General features: G+C 55.3%; 2 protein-coding genes across 4 annotated transcripts; both read right to left on the bottom strand.

Moving 5' to 3' along the window:
• Window positions 1–2,041: 2,041 nt before the first annotated feature.
• Aqp6 (aquaporin 6) lies at window positions 2,042–5,929 on the bottom strand. 2 transcript variants are annotated; one of them, XM_004637798.2, is made up of 4 exons: window positions 5,328–5,929; window positions 4,524–4,682; window positions 4,189–4,269; window positions 2,042–3,541 (listed from the first exon to the last, which is right to left on the bottom strand). In XM_004637798.2, exons 1-4 carry the CDS (start codon window positions 5,718–5,720, stop codon window positions 3,344–3,346), a joined length of 831 nt encoding a protein of 276 aa, XP_004637855.1. In that variant the 5' UTR covers window positions 5,721–5,929; the 3' UTR covers window positions 2,042–3,343. The 2 variants fall into 2 exon arrangements, with proteins under 2 accessions (XP_004637855.1, XP_023578485.1); XM_023722717.1 differs by lacking the exon at window positions 4,524–4,682.
• Window positions 5,930–11,412: 5,483 nt separating this feature from the next.
• Window positions 11,413–14,807, bottom strand: Aqp5 (aquaporin 5). Of its 2 annotated transcripts, XM_023722719.1 has the most exons (5): window positions 14,440–14,807; window positions 13,077–13,241; window positions 12,583–12,666; window positions 12,364–12,428; window positions 11,999–12,089 (listed from the first exon to the last, which is right to left on the bottom strand). In XM_023722719.1, exons 1-4 carry the CDS (start codon window positions 14,800–14,802, stop codon window positions 12,366–12,368), a joined length of 675 nt encoding a protein of 224 aa, XP_023578487.1. In that variant the 5' UTR covers window positions 14,803–14,807; the 3' UTR covers window positions 11,999–12,089; window positions 12,364–12,365. The 2 variants fall into 2 exon arrangements, with proteins under 2 accessions (XP_004637854.1, XP_023578487.1); XM_004637797.2 differs by lacking the exon at window positions 12,364–12,428 and having other exon boundaries at window positions 11,413–12,089.
• Window positions 14,808–14,813: the final 6 nt, after the last annotated feature.

The raw sequence follows: 14,813 nt of genomic DNA, 5'->3' as shown, positions 1-14,813 counted from the left end.
TTCTAGACAGGCTTTCCCTCGGCAGTTCAGGCTGGTCTTGAACTTACTTCAGCCTTCAAACACACTGATCCTCCTGCCTCAGCCTCCTGAGTGCTGGGATTATAGGCATGGATCATCACCCTGAGCAAAATGATTTTTTGGGGGAAGCTGAGTCTCTGGGTCACTGTGCTGCTCTTCCTTTTCCCTCAGCCCCAGGGGACCAAATGTGTCCCAGAGTATAGCCTCTTCTTGGGTTTTTGCCCCCTGCACATTTGCCCCAGATTAGGCCTGACCTTGTTCCACTTGCAGGGGCCAGATTAAAGACCAGCAGAAGGATGTGGGAAGTTTGAGGGCCTCTGCTGGCCAATTGGAAGTGACTGGCTAGGTTCTGAGCTCCCATCAGCTGCTCCTGCTAAGACAATCATCAACATGAAAGGCTAATTGTATTAATCACCAAGGCACCCATCCCAAGTCCCCCTCCCTTTGGGGAGAATTATGAATTGCGATTGCAGATGGCTCCACTGATTGAAGGCAGCGCTCAGCAGGGAGAAGGGCCAGATCAGATTACACACCATTAATTAAAAACTTCCCCTGACAAAGAGGAGGAAGAGAATGCACACTATGGGCCTGCCTGGTTGGGGCTCTGTCCTGGGGTGGGGGTGGGGCGCTCCCCTGCCAGGCACAGGAGCTGTGGCAATGAACCTGCTTCCCCAGCCGGAACTGCTGAGATTCACATTCGGCTTGCAAAGGCCAGACCGTCCGTCATCGAAACAGATGGCCTGCTGTCCTATTAAAGGGCTCCAGAGGAGGAGAAGCTAACCTTTGGTTGCTTACTTCTGCCTCTAACCTTCGATGCTCTTCAGCCTCCAACCTAATTCCGTACTTCTCAGGAAGCTTATCTCTAGCTTTGGCTCTAGCCTATCCTGACCATGGAGCAGTGCTGAAGAAATGGGCAGTGAAAATAGCTCCAGCCCCCGCCTCCCCTCCGCCACTGCAGGAAACACCTTTGGCCTGTGAGTTTTGGGACACAAAAGGCTGCTTTGAAGCGATGGGTGAAGACACAAGTGTCTGGCCAGGGCCATCTTCCCAGCCCCTGCCTGGAAGCAGAGGCTTCTCTGCTGCTGTCATTTTGGCTTACTTGGAGCTGTAATTCTTGAATTTTCCTCCTCTTGATCAATTCCTGCCTCCTGTCCCTCCCCAGATGCCCAGCCTCAGTCATTCATTCATCAAACTTCTATTGAGCACTCAGTGTGTGCTTGGCTCTGGGGACACTGAGATAATTTGTCAAGGAGCTTAAGAGCTCATCACAGGAACTCACCACCCCTTCAGCCCTGTCTCCTTCCTCTGCTGCAGCTTCTGGAAGCCCCCCTAGAGCTCTATTTTGGAAAATTCTTAGTGGGAGCTGGGGAGGGGTTAGGGATCTGTTTGACTGTGCTGGGTGACCTTTAGCAAGTCACTCATATCCTCTATTCACAAACATGCAGGTACACACGCGCGCACACACACACACACACACACACGTGCTCACAACTCTTCCTGCACATGAAAGGGCACAGGAAGCCCTAGGCTCTTGAGAGATCACAAAGATGGATGACTGGGACCCAGATGGAGAGATGTGAAAAGCACTCAGACTGACAACAGTACAGAACCTGGAGCAGCTGCTGAGGCTACAGGCACCAGGGACTCACTCAGCCACTGTCCTGGTCATGGGCTGGGCCTGTTACCCCATTCTCGGAAACCTTGGGCACCCCCACCCCAGCCTCTTGGGAAACATCATGGAGAAGAACCTATTTTTTTTTTTTTTTTTTTTTTTTTTATGGATTTGGCTGCTGCTTCTCAGGGTACCATGGTGATGGGCACCATAGAGATGGGAAGAAATGACTTTTATTGGCTTGTCTCTTCATTCCAGGTCCTGTCCCACCCCCACTCTCAGCTGGACCCAAGAGAGAAGGAGGCAGGGCCCCTGTTAAAGTAAACGTAACTAGAGACAGCAAATCTTGCTTTTCTCCCTTATTCCCTCCTCCCTCCCATTACCAGTAGCAGTTATATTCAAACCCAGGAATTACAGTAACAGCAATAATCATCATTTATTGGGGTTGATTCTTAGCATTTTCTAGCACTCCTTAAAGCATTTTCTAATCTCTTATTGTTTTGCGGCAGTCCTGGAGAAAAGATTGTACCCATTTTACAGCTGGGAAGCTGAAATCCAGGCAGGACTCCAAGTCATAGGCAGAGTGATTACAGCAGCCTTTAAATGTTAACAGACCGATCCAGACCCCTTAGTCCTTCAGAGGCTCTGAACCTTGAATCTCAGTTTCCTGGGTCCTTCCCATGTTCTCTGCTTCTAGGTCTTATTTACCAGCTTCTGTAGGAAGCCCATGATGCTGAGGAGGCTTCTGGCTCAGGCCATGAGCTGAGGGCAGGGTAGAGACTCACCCAGGGCTGCCCCCGTGACAGATTGTAAAGGGCCTGCCCTGACAGAAAGCTCCTTTCTCATATCCTGCTCTTTGCCAGCTGAGGAAAGGTTTCTCTCCAAAAGCTCTTCCCAAGGGTGGGCACCTTTGTGAGCATGGGGGAAGAGCTAGGGTGAAAAACCACCGAGAGAGCAAGCTCCATCCTCAGGTGACCGTAGTCTGATGGAATCACAGCCCCCCAGACTAAACCCCTGGGCAGACCCCACCCCACCCCAGGAACTCGAGCTATCCAGGAGCATGATTCTTCTGGAAAGTGTGTCCCCTTCCCTCTGGGCTCACTAAGGTCCCCTGGTTAAAGTCCTAGAAGAATGGTTGCCAGGGCTTTAATTCTCTTTCCCCCAAGACAAGGATCTGGAGGACCAGGGCTCTCATAGAGTCTAGCTGGCTGTGACAATGTGAGAGCATCATAAAGGCCAGTGCCCCCTTCTGTTCTATCCCCTTAGGAAACAAGGGAGAGTTAGGGAGAAGAAAGCCAGACAGATTTGCTCCAAGATTTATTTTACCCATAGTTGTAGCAGGAGGGTGTGTGTGATATGCCTGTAATCCCACTACTCAGGAGGCTGAGGCAGAAAGATGGTAAGTTCGAGGCTAGCCTGTACACCTTAGCAATACTTCATCTCAAAATTGAAAAAAAAAAAAAAGTGTAGGTGTAGCTCAGGTGTAATATACTTGCCTAGTGTGAAGGAGGCTCTAGGTTCCACCCCCATTACCATTTTAAAAAGAGCAAAGAAATGTAATGCCATGGATAGGAATTGGCACTCCCAACCCAGCCCACCCTGTTAGAAAAAGAGACTGAGCCTTCTGGTCCCCACTCTAGTCCTCTCACAGGAAAAGCCTCGAGTCAAGTCTTGCAAGGCAGGGTAGCTACTCCTCTGTATGGCTATGCTGTCTCACACACTCACTTCTGTATCCCCTGAACTGGAGTGGGAGTCTTTTTTCTCAGGCTCCACCTCTACCACTTTCTCCACTTCAGTGGTGCCCATGAGGATGGCCAGTCGCTGGGCCATAGTCTTGGTGTCAGGGAACAGGATGAAGTTGTAGATCAGCGAAGCCAGGACAGCCCCTGTCAGGGGGCCTACCCAGAATATCTGAGGAGACAGAAAGAGGCACCCAGACATGGGGAATCAGAATCCTAGGGTGGTTCGGGAACCCTGCCTAGTTCCCCTATTGCTGACTTAGCTCCCCCGAACTCGCACACTGCCTCTCAGGTGGAAAGTTGAGATCTCCTGAGCCTACGCGATAAAGGGGCCTTGCCTTCTGTGCAGTCCGCTTCGCCCTGGCTCACAGCCGTGCAGGGCTGTCCTCACCATCTCCTGCCTTCTTGCTTACTTTCCCCATTTTAGCCAAGTTCTGGCTATTGCTGTTTCTGTCTCTGCTGCTATGTGTGTCTATTTCTGTGTCTTCTTCCTTATTCAAGTTTCAAAATTGGTCCAGCTGGAGAAAGTGAAGAAAGAAACAGCCAGAACAGAAAGCCTGGGCCGAGGATGCAGCTCCTGCCCTGGCCCATTTCTCCCTAATTCACTGGGTACCGTGGGATGCTGGAGATGGGAAGACAAGTACAGGAGAGGACAGCCCCCGGGGCCTTCGGAGCATGGGAAGCCTCCGCTCCAGGCTCATGGCCTGCACTGGGGCTTGTCTTCCCAGGATCTGTGGCCCCAAGCTGGTGAAACCCACTGGCTCTCGTGCCTCTGCCCAGGCCCTGTCCCTTCCCAAAGCAGCCCGTGGGGGTTCTCACCCAGTGCACTGTGAACTTGCCGATGATGACTGCAGGGCCGAAGGAGCGGGCGGGGTTCATGGAGCAGCCGGTGAAGTAGATCTGGGGAGCAAGTGTGGGGTTAGGCTGTGGGGACGCCTGAGGAGCCTGGGAGGGGCAGCTCCCTTTCCCCTGCTCCCAGCCCTCTCCCAGCCCCACTGTACTGCCTTATATCTTGGGCCTGGAGTATGGGGCACTCTCGCTACCCCAAGGAATGAGGAGCTCAGGGAGAGACATTTCCTGGTCGTCAGGGCCCCAAGAGTTCCCCAGAGAGGGCCCTGGTGTGTGCATGTACGTGCTCTCCCTTTGTGTCTTACCCCGATAAGGTGGCCCAGTGCCACTGAGGTTCCAATCATGGCAGCTGGGGAGCCCAATGTATGGCGGCTGTCCGTGGAGGCAAAGACACACAGCACAAGCTGCAGGGTCAGAACCAGCTCCACTGCCACTGCCTGGCCAGTCGAAGTGCTGTTCTGGACCTTAGCAGAGGAGGGGTTACACGGGGTGGACATGGGCCCTGCCTACAGGATGGAGAACCCTTGGGCTCATATCACCCCAGGATCCTTGCTCCCCACAGGAGTGGATACAGGAGCTCAGCCCTGGGAGGAGAAGGAAGGGCTGCGATGCAGGGGATGCATATTTGAGGGTAGAATGTGAAGAGAAGGACGGGAAAGAGTGGAAGGAGAAGTGGGCCAGGCAGCAAAGCCAAGCCGAGGAGTGGGGGAGGGGAGGGGAGCGGGCCTGGGGCGCTTGGGAGGGGCAACATCTGGAGGAAATGAAAGAGCAGAGAACAGGCGGTGCAGCTTGAGGAGGAAACAGGAGCCTGCAGGAGCCCCTGCCTCCCCCCATATCCCAGCCTGTTCCTGGCTATGCCATCCTTAGATGTCTGGTCCTTCTCCATTCTCTGTTCCTCACACCACATCGCTGTCCTGCCTAGGTAAAGCCAGAGTCTGATTCCTCTGGGCCTCAGTGTCCAGCTGGGAGCAGGAGTGGAGCTCGTAGCTGAACTGTAGTTCCTGCATCCCCTCCCTCAGGCCTGGCCCTCCACCCTTGCCCCTGATTGGACTCCCTCCTGGCCCTGACAGGTGCCCAAGCACTGGCCAGATGCCCCTCCTCACACCTACCACGTTGATCCCTAGAGTCCCTCGGACGTCTCCTGGGGCAACCCCATAAAGCAGGGCAGCTCCCACCGTGGCCCCTGCCAGCTGGGCAGCTATGTAGGCCATAGCCCGGGGCAGGGAGATGTGGGAGGCTACGAGGAAGGCCAGCGTCACAGCGGGGTTGGCGTGGGCCCCGCTGGTCTTCCAGGTGACCTGCACTGCCGTGGCTGTGGCCAGGTTGAAGGTGATGGCAATCTGCAGCACAGAGGGAAGGGCCGAGGGCCAGCGCAGGACGGAGCCCACACCAAAGAACACATACAGCCCTGTGGCCAGGAACTCGGCGAACAGTGCCTTGCTGACCGCTGTCCAAACCTGGCACACCAGCATGTGAGCCCCGCTCCACAGCCCCGACTCCATGTCCTCGCACCTGCGCCTCGGTTGTCACCTTCTTTTCTTGAGGGGCCTCTCTCTTGCCTACCTGGACTCTTGTCTGCCTAACTCTGGCCTCCACCCTGTGGAGGCTTCACCAACCCCACCTGCAACTCTTCTGCTGAGCTGCTGCTGAGGAAGGAGCTGGCCACACTGGCAGGACACCTGCCTGCTGGTGGGTTATGCACGTGGGGGTGGGCAGACGGCACCCTGGGAGGGCTGCTGCTCACATGCTTTCTTCCCCTGGGCTTACCTGATGTGAGGGGCAGATAAGCCAGCATCCCTGGGAGCTGAGCTGGAACCTCTAGGAGGCTTTCCAAGTCACAACCCAGACTGAATGGCCTAATCCTGCCTGTCACAAGGGTCTCACCAAAGGCTGCAGGCACAGGGGCAGACAGGAAAAGATCCCTCAGATTCACAAGTCCAAGGCCGTCTTCGGGGGCTCTATCTCTCCTGACTCCTGTCTTCAAGCTCTGCCTCTAAATAGGCTGAGCCTCTTCTGCATGCCATAAACTCAGACATGAAATTAAGCTCTTGCTTGCACTTCTACCTAAAACTGTGAATGTCGACTGTATGAAGGAAGTGACCATGGGACAGGGAAAGGAGCGGGTGGAGCTGCTCACCCTGTGCCAGAGGCTGCACCAGCGCGGGTGCTGCTGCTGTGCACCTGAGGAACGCCCACCGGCCCCTGGCTCCCTTCTTCCTCTCTGCCTTCCCTCGCACCCCCTTTCAGCCCTCCCCCTCTGCTCACTTCCCTCTCAGTGCCCCCCAAATTCCTATTTGCTATGTCAGGTAACTTAACCATTTTTGTAGCCATGCTGGCCCTGTTTTCCTCTTTTCCCTTCCAGCATTACATCAAGACATTTTGTCTAACAAAGACCACCCCTTCCTCAGTGTTGGTACATGCTTGTAATTCCAGCTACTGGGGAGGCTGAGGCAGGAGGATCACAAATTCAAGGCCAGCCTGGGCAATTTAATGAGACCCTGTCTGAAAATAAAAAGGGCTGGGGGTATAGTTCAGGTCCACAGCACTTAGCTAGCATGCATGAGGCCCTGAGTTCTGTCCCTACTAATGAAAAAATAAGTTTCCTTTCAAAGAAAATCTGTGCAGAGCTGTTGAAATAATACCCACCCCTGGGTGCCTTGATCTTGTCCCTGGCCATATCTACCTGCCCCTAGATGTCTGCTGGTTGTCCTCAGGTCCTCAAATGTAATTTGTCCCAAAATGAGATCCTCATCTCTCCTGCCCCCATTTCCTGCTCTGTAGCCTTGGTGGCACCCGGGCAGCATCCTTGGCCCTTCTCTTCCCCTCCCCTCATCCAATAAGAGCACTAAGCCCTTTTGATTTTGGATCCTACATGCGTTTGCACGGTGCCCTCTTTTTGCTGCCCTGCAGCCTTTAGCCTGTCTCTGCTCACTTGCTCGGCTCTAATCAATTCTCCACACCGCAGCCCGAGTGATCTTTCCAAAATGCAAATCTGATCCTGCTGCTTCCTGAAATCCCCACCGAGCCTTCCCTCCCTCTGGAAGCCCCATGCCTGGCTGACAAATTCTCTGGGATCTGCGCCTCTTGGCTCCCCTGGCCCTCCTGCCTGCCTTCACAGCCTTTGCCCTCTGGCCTTCTGTCTTCCTTGCTCAGCTTGGGCAATTCCTGCCTTGGCCCAGGGCTCAGTTCTCTGCCAGGTGAAGACCCCTCTGATCAGCTTCATCCAGTCACACAGGGAGTCTTCACAAGAAGGCAATAAACTCTTAGGGGTCAAGAATCAGGTTTTGTTCAACTCTGCCGCAGTGTCTTACTTAGACTATAGTAGGTGCTCAAAAAAAGAACTGTTGAATAAGTGAATGAAAGAAAATTTGATGACCTGGAGGCAGATAACTTTCATACATGGTGCCCCTATAGCCTGGGACCTGTCCTCCCCTGGGAGCAAGCCCTCTGATATCCTCAGGGGAAACATCCTCTCCACCCCAGGGGCTCTGAAGAAGTATGGAGGACTCGGGGAGCACAGTGCCCTGCTCCTAGCTGTTCTTGCCACCCTTTGCACCATCATTGTCATTCTCCTCCATACCTCCCAGCCTCATCTGCGTGGGCAGGCACTGTCAGGAGAGCCTGGCCAGCCTCGCAGATGGCAGTCACAATTAAAGGTCTCTGGCCTGCTCAGCGATCTTCCTATCACCCCCATCACCACTGTCCTCCACACTTCTTCAGACTTCTCCACCCTGTTCACTTTGGCTCTCGGGCAGCAGGATGCCACCCAGAAGGCATGCACACAGGCAGACCTTGCCTGGCTTCCTTCCAGCCGTGGGGCGGCTGGGGTGTATGCTCCGCAGTATACACTTGCTCCCCGCCTCTTCAACTCAGCTGTAAACCCAGGCCACACCTGTTCCTGGCTCCCCTCCCTCCTGATTTGACAGCCTTGTGTGTTGGTGGTCTCCACACTCCACAGACTGGACACAACCTCTAAGCCCCAGCCTCTTTCCTGGACTCCAGGCTGCTGCAGCCTCCCTGTAATGTACCCTGGCCGCCACTCCTTGCCCTCCCTGGCTTCTGGTGAGAAGAGTCCTGGCTGCTGGGCAAGTCTGGGACAAAGCAGTACCTGCACTCCCCATTCAGGTAGTAGGTGTGGGGCAGCCTTTCCCCAGGGAGCCTGGCACACAGCCAGCCTCCTTTGGGCTCTACCTGGCCAGGGACAAGGTCCTTCATCCCCTGAGGGCAGGAGGCTACTGACCAGGGCTTGCTCCAACTCTGGCTTTGCTTACCCCAGCCAGCACCTTCCCGGCCCCAGCCAGTCCTCGGCCCTGGAGCGTGGCCCGAGCTCACACGCTCAGAGGCCCACACCTGGCTGCCTGGCGCTGCCTGTCAGCGCAGGTTCTGGCCGAGGCCCTGTCTGCTTTGGAATAGTAGGGTAAGAGGGAAAGGCGAAGGAGGCAAGGACTGAGAGAGAAGAAAAAAATGCAGGCAAGACAGGGAGACAAGAAGTTCAAGGGGCTTCCCCATCCCTATAAAATCGGGGAAGGCTGTAAAGTCTCCCCGAAGGGGCAGCAAAGCCTGAGAGAAGAAGCAGAGGAAGCAGATCTCAGCAGTCTCCTCCTGTCGTCTAATCAATCAGCCTCCACACCCACCCGCTTCTATCTCTCCATCGGGGCATCTAGTCACTTTCTAGGGAGCCGAGCAGCAGAGAGGGGAGGGAGGCAGGGAGAGAGAGAGAGAGAGAGAGAGAGAGAGAGAGAGAGACAGAGACAGAGACAGAGACAGAGACAGAGAGACAGAGACTCACTCCTGCCATAACCTAAGCTCTTCTTGCCGAGTTCAGTCTCCAGGTGGGGCAACGGGCAGAGAGGAGATTGAGTCAGTGTGTGTGCTGGGACGACTGCAGAAAAGACACTAGATCTCTTCACTGCGTGGCCCTGTGAGAGTGGTGGGGAGGGCTGCTGTAGGTCTGCACATCTGAGGTGTCTCCATGCTGAGGGAAGGGGCACACACACGGAGGAGATGCGTGCCCTAGGGTACACCTGAAAGTCGGGCGGCAGGGAGACCCCGCAATGTGCGGGGTTAGTGTGTGCGCGCTCGGAAGAGCACAGATCTTTGTTAGCCCACAGACCAGGCAGCTAACGGCTGGTCAGACACGGGAGCACAGCGCCTCCTGCTGGCCAAGTAGTCCCACCCACTGCAACTTGTCAGCTCAAAGCCCTTGTTTAACCCTTGCCGGAAGACCCGGCCCGCGACTTCTGCCGGAAATTCGAGGCCTCCAACACCCTCTGAAAGGCTGTCTCCCTACCCCGAGGGTCTGTTCCCCATGGAGCCACCGTTCACTGTCACGATGGATCTTGGACCCTGTCAGAGAAAAGAACAATAGCCCCGGAGCTGGCAGAAGGCAGAGTCTCAGCCACCACTGTGCCTGTACCCGAGTCTTCTGGAGCTCGGGGCTGAACACGGGGCTGGGAGGGCTCTCCTCTCTTCTGCACCTGCTCCCGGGTACTGGGATGGAGTGGACTTGGGACAGGCTACTTCTTGGTGGCCCCTGTCAACCCAAGCCGGGAGACTCCCTGTGCCCACCACTCCCTCCCCGCCCCCCCCCCCCCCCCGGCGAGGGGCCAGCCCCAGAACTCCGGGGGCACAGGCTGTGGATTCGATGGATGAGGTCTCCCCCTGCTGGCCAGAATGGGTACTCGCAGCCTGGCTCCTGGCAGCCTGGGGCGAGCTGCAGAAGTGGGAAGGTGAGCGAGGGATGATAGGGCCGGAGGTTGAGTAGGAAGGAAGGAAGGAAGGAGGGTTTCCAAAGTTCCACAGGCATACTCTGCCACACAGTGTTACCTATCAGCCAGGGAGGCAGGCAGGCAGGCAGGGTTGGCTGTGGCTCCCATTGACAGATGTCTAGACATCCACGGAATAGAGCTGGGTGGTCCACTCAGGCCAGCCAGGTGTGGAGCTTCTTTGCCTTTGGTTAGGGCATCTGCTGGCCTTTCAGGCCTCTCCTCCTCAGAGGCAAAACTGAAGGTCAAAGGGAGGGATTCCCATACAAGAGGAATAGGAGCACCAGACAGGTGTGGCTGGGAGAGCAGAAGCACGCCTGAGTGCAGGCAGGAGTGCACATCACAGACCTTTCCCACACACGCTACAATCACTCACTTGCTGAGGTGGCTGGCCTGTTTGCACCAGCATTTCACCATCCATTGTCTGGTTTTCTCCTCACAACAACCCTCTATGTTGGTAAGAGTATCCCTACCTCACAGATATTGTAACCGAAACTCTGAGAGCTTATGTTACCCAAAGTTGCACAGCAGGATTTGAACTTGGGTTACCTGCCTTCAAGATGGACTCCTTGACTGTGTCACAAGCTGCCCATTATGTGGCTCCCGCCCTTTCCTCTCAAAGATCCAGCCAGTCCCAGGCACCTTGCTCCTTCTGCTCACCTGATCCTCATAACTACCCCGTGAGGAAAGCATTTTTATCCCCACTTTACAAGAAATGGAGTCTCTGAGAGGCTAGGGAGGTTTCTGAGGAGTGTCTGTGGCAACCAGAGGCAAGTAGACAAGGTTGCGGGGAGGACTGGGGAACTCAGGCAGAGGCAGATGTAGGAACAGTCTGGGCAGGAAGAGACTACATCACGTGTGAGAGGAACAAGAGCTGCTCCTTCAGAGACAGAGTTGCAGCATCACCCTTTGGACACTCTGAGGTACAGAGAAGGGAGTTCAGGCTGTCTTCTTCATGTGACAGAACCTGTGAGATCACCCCTTTGGCATCTCAAGAGCTGTTGTTCCCTTCTCCTTCACCTTGCCTGGTGCACTCTGGCTCTGTTGCCAAGTGGAAGAGACTTGACATAGCTGAGGAGTGAGGGGAGCGGCTTGGGCATATGACATGGTGAGGACCCCTCCTTCTTGCTCCCACCTTCCTGGATGCTAGTTGCATTTCTAATCATGGTCATCTTTTCCAAAGTAGTAGCATAGATTAAGTTCCCAAGCCAAGGTGCTGTTGTACATGGACTTCTTCGTCTTGTGGGCCCCCCTGTCTCTCTCATCCTCTAGGCCTCCCTTGGCTTCAGCTCCCTTCTTTGCATAGAGAAGCTGTCTTGGGGTCTCCTTGTACCCTGTGTAGACTGTGGAGGAGGAGGCAGTAACAAAGAGGTGGGGTGATGGGCCAGGGTACCTCAAGAGACTTCTGGAGAGAATTGGAGGCAGAACATGAGGATCAGTGTTTTATTGGGAATCCCCAACCCAAACTCCAGCAGCCCCATTCCAAGCAGCCCTGTCCAAAAATAAATAAGGTGGTATTGAAGGAAGCAGCCTGTCTCCCTGCTGAGGCACTCTGGGGAGCTGCACTGGCCCCAAGGGCCTGGCTGTAGTTCTGAGGGGTGGGGAGTGTGGGGAAGCAGACACAGCACCCCTTTCTGGCCTGGCCCCAGGGCAGCATGTAAGCTTGGCACTGCTTTCCAATTTTTGAGGTCTGACATTCCAGCATCACAACCTGCCCTGACCCAGAAAAACCTGGTCCCCATGAGACTCCCGCTCTGGCCCCCTCCCAGAGTGCCCCATCATGGTCCCTGCTTCCATCTCAAACTGCAGCCTGGGGATTCTGGCGCCTCTTCCCCAGCCAAGAAGCAGCTGTGGAGAAGGAAGCTCTACTGTCACATTTTTCTTCTTTTTCTCCTGTGATTTTCGCCCTGCTGATGCTGGTCAGTGGGCAGTCAGCTCTATGGTCTTCTTGCGCTCCTCACGTTGCTCCTCCCAGTCCTCCTCAGGCTCGTATGTGCCCTTGATGATGGCCACACGCTCGCTGAGGCTCAGGGAGTGGGGGGACAGCAGATAGAAGTAGAGCATGGCAGCCAGCACGGCTCCCACGATGGGGCCCACCCAGAACACCTGGGAGAGACAAGTAGCCATTAGAAGATGAGGCCCAGGCTGCAGGGACCATGACGCCCAACCTCCACCTGAAGACAGACGCATGGACCCGTGGAGAAGATGGACATGTAGCCTTCTAGACCTCCAGAAGGAAAGATTCCCTCCCACCCTGTGGACAGACATCCTGACCCCTTCACGAAGCAGAGATAGACATGGATCACAGACATGCAGAGGAGGTTGGTAGATCTCCCGGGGCCAGCCCCTCCTCTCCCACTCTAAAGAGGGACAAGTAAACTTTCAGAAATGACAAACACAGATCTGCAGAAATGGACAAGATCTCCCCTCCACACCAAGATAGCCCTGGAAGGATGACTATGAGCTAGGAAAGGAGATGACAGGCAGCCCAGGGCAGCAGATCCATAGGAGCCCCGTGGCATCCAGAAAGGCTTTTCTGCACCATGGCTGCACTGCCAAGCCTGCATCTTCAGGGAGTCAGAGGACAGGTCAGACTCACCCAGTGCGAGGAGCTGAACCGATTCATGACCACTGCAGGGCCGAAAGAGCGAGCTGGGTTCATGGAGCAGCCAGTGAAGTAGATCTGGATGGACCGGGAGCAGCAGTGAGGGGACATCACCCCCTCACTGCCACAGAAGCTGGACTCTCAGGAGCACGTGGAAGTCCAAGGGCTCAGCCAGGTCTCAACCCCAAATCTCTTGATTCCTGGGCTGCTGACCTCATCAGCCACAGATCCGGGCTGTCCACTCAACCATGGACCCCTACCCATGTCTTCCTCTCCTCCCACCCCTACTTCTGTCTTCCCATGGTTTGGAAAAGGCTTGGCAACAGCTAGTCTGGAGCCCAGCAGGGCAAGTCCAGCAGCCACAAGGTGAAGCCTTGAGCTCTGTTGGAAGACTCAGCAGCCTGGAGGGAATGCTTCTTGGGGGTTGCCTTTATTTGCCCCAGTAGCTCCCCCAAGTAGCACTCCTGCCAAGAGTCAGCACCACTCACCCCCACAAGGTGGCCCAGTGTGACAGAAAGACCAATGGATAGGGCCGGGGTGCCCACAGGGCTGGAGCGGCGTGTGTCAGTGGAGGCGAAGATGCAGAGTGCCAGCTGGAAGGTCAGGATGAGCTCTACCACCACAGCCTGGCCTGTCGTGATGTTGTTGTTGAGCTGCAAGGGAAGGCTGGGTTAGGACCCCAGCTGCTTCCGGCTGTCTGGCTGGGCCTGCAGGATCAGGCTTTTGGCCTCCAAGGAGGACACTTGGAGTCTGAGCACCTGGAAGCCAAGCCCTGTGTATGCCACCTCAGAGAGGCCATTTGTCAAAGACTGTGTACTTCACAGTTTGCACAAGCTTGAAGCTCAGGCTGTGGCTAAATGGCAGAGTGTTGGGAACTTTTCTTGGATACTATCCTGTCAACAGCTCTGCCCAATCCCCACCCCCCATAGACTGGCATTTACCCTCCCTCCTGTGGGCAGCTGCCCAGTTTGCCTACTGCAAACTGCCCCCAGCCTCCTACCCATGCCCGATCTGCTGCTGGTGCCAACCACAAACCCGTCTCTCCAGTGTGGCTGACTCACGGTTTGACAATGGCCATGAAAATCCTCCTCTGTATTTGATTAATGAACCTAGTTTGCTGGGACAGGGGCTGAACCCTGGGGCTGCAGAAAGGGAGGCTGCAGAGAGGGAGCAGAGGGGTGAGGAAAGGGGGAACCAATATTTGACAGAGACCACTGTGCACGGGCACCATATTAGGGGGTCACATTTAAATGTAATTCTTATGACACCTGTTGTGTTTTGACCACTCCTGTGTGCTGGCCAAGAAGAGTGAAGCACAGAAGTGGTTGGTGGCACATGCCTGTAATCCAAGCACGAGAGGCTAAGGCAGGAGGATTGCTGTGAGTTCAAGGCCAACCTGGGCTACAGAGTGAGCTGAAGGCCAGCCTCAACTACACAGCAAGACTCTGTCTCAAAAATATAATAAGATCAAATAAAATAAAATAGTGAAGCACAGAGGTGCCATGGTTACCCCCAACCAGGATTGCAACTGGTTTCTTTCTGGCTGCTCCATGAAAACTACTCCACTAGAGCAGACAAGAGGGGAGAGGGGTTCAAGAAGAAGGGGAACTCAAAGAAGAGGCCAGAGTGAAGGCAGAGGGGGCCAGGGTGGGGCAGAAAGGAGACAGATGTGAAGTAGGTTGGATTTGGTGGGGGGCACAGGTTGGCTGGAGATTCATCTGCCTGGTCTTCCTGGCATGGGTGTGCATGCCCCACTCAGCTGACCCATTCCCAAGTTGGGCCATGGGGGCCCGCTCCAGAGCACACCCCATTAGTCCTGCCCACCCTTCCCTCTGTGGGATGGGCACTCACCGCGTTGACGGCCAGGTTACCCCGGGCATTGGTCGGTGCCACTCCGTAAAGGATGCCTGCTCCGGCAATGGCACCCACGAGCTGCGCTATTACATAGAAGACAGCCCGGAGCAACGAGATCTGGTTGCCTACCAAGAGCGCCAGCGTGATGGCCGGGTTGATGTGGCCTCCGCTCACCGGCCCCAGGGCTTGGGCCAGGGTGCCTATAGCCAAGCCAAAGGCCAGCGAGATCTGCAGAATGGTGGGCAGTGCCGATGGCCACTTGAGGGCTGAACCGAGGCCGAAGAAGACGAAGATGAGGGTGGCCAGGAACTCTGCAAACACCGCCTTGAGGAAGGCCACGGAGCACACCTCCTTCTTCATGTTGGCCTCGG

This window comes from Octodon degus, unplaced genomic scaffold (assembly GCF_000260255.1).
Source record: "Octodon degus isolate 3935 unplaced genomic scaffold, OctDeg1.0 scaffold00093, whole genome shotgun sequence".
Lineage (NCBI taxonomy): Eukaryota > Metazoa > Chordata > Mammalia > Rodentia > Octodontidae > Octodon > Octodon degus.
This window is presented reverse-complemented; position numbering and strand designations above follow the sequence as displayed.

Excerpts from the sequence above, each read along its gene's own strand:
- Aqp6 (XM_004637798.2), bottom strand. The coding sequence starts at position 5,720 with ATGGAGTCGGGGCTGTGGAGCGGGGCTCACATGCTGGTGTGCCAGGTT. Across the intron at positions 4,683-5,327 it reads GGACTCTAGGGATCAACGTG|GTCCAGAACAGCACTTCGAC; the intron begins GTAGGTGTGAGG and ends TCCTCTGCTAAG. Across the intron at positions 4,270-4,523 it reads CACTGGGCCACCTTATCGGG|ATCTACTTCACCGGCTGCTC; the intron begins GTAAGACACAAA and ends CTTGCTCCCCAG.
- Aqp5 (XM_004637797.2), bottom strand. The coding sequence starts at position 14,802 with ATGAAGAAGGAGGTGTGCTCCGTGGCCTTCCTCAAGGCGGTGTTTGCA. Across the intron at positions 13,242-14,439 it reads GTAACCTGGCCGTCAACGCG|CTCAACAACAACATCACGAC; the intron begins GTGAGTGCCCAT and ends CTTCCCTTGCAG. Across the intron at positions 12,667-13,076 it reads CACTGGGCCACCTTGTGGGG|ATCTACTTCACTGGCTGCTC; the intron begins GTGAGTGGTGCT and ends CGGTCCATCCAG.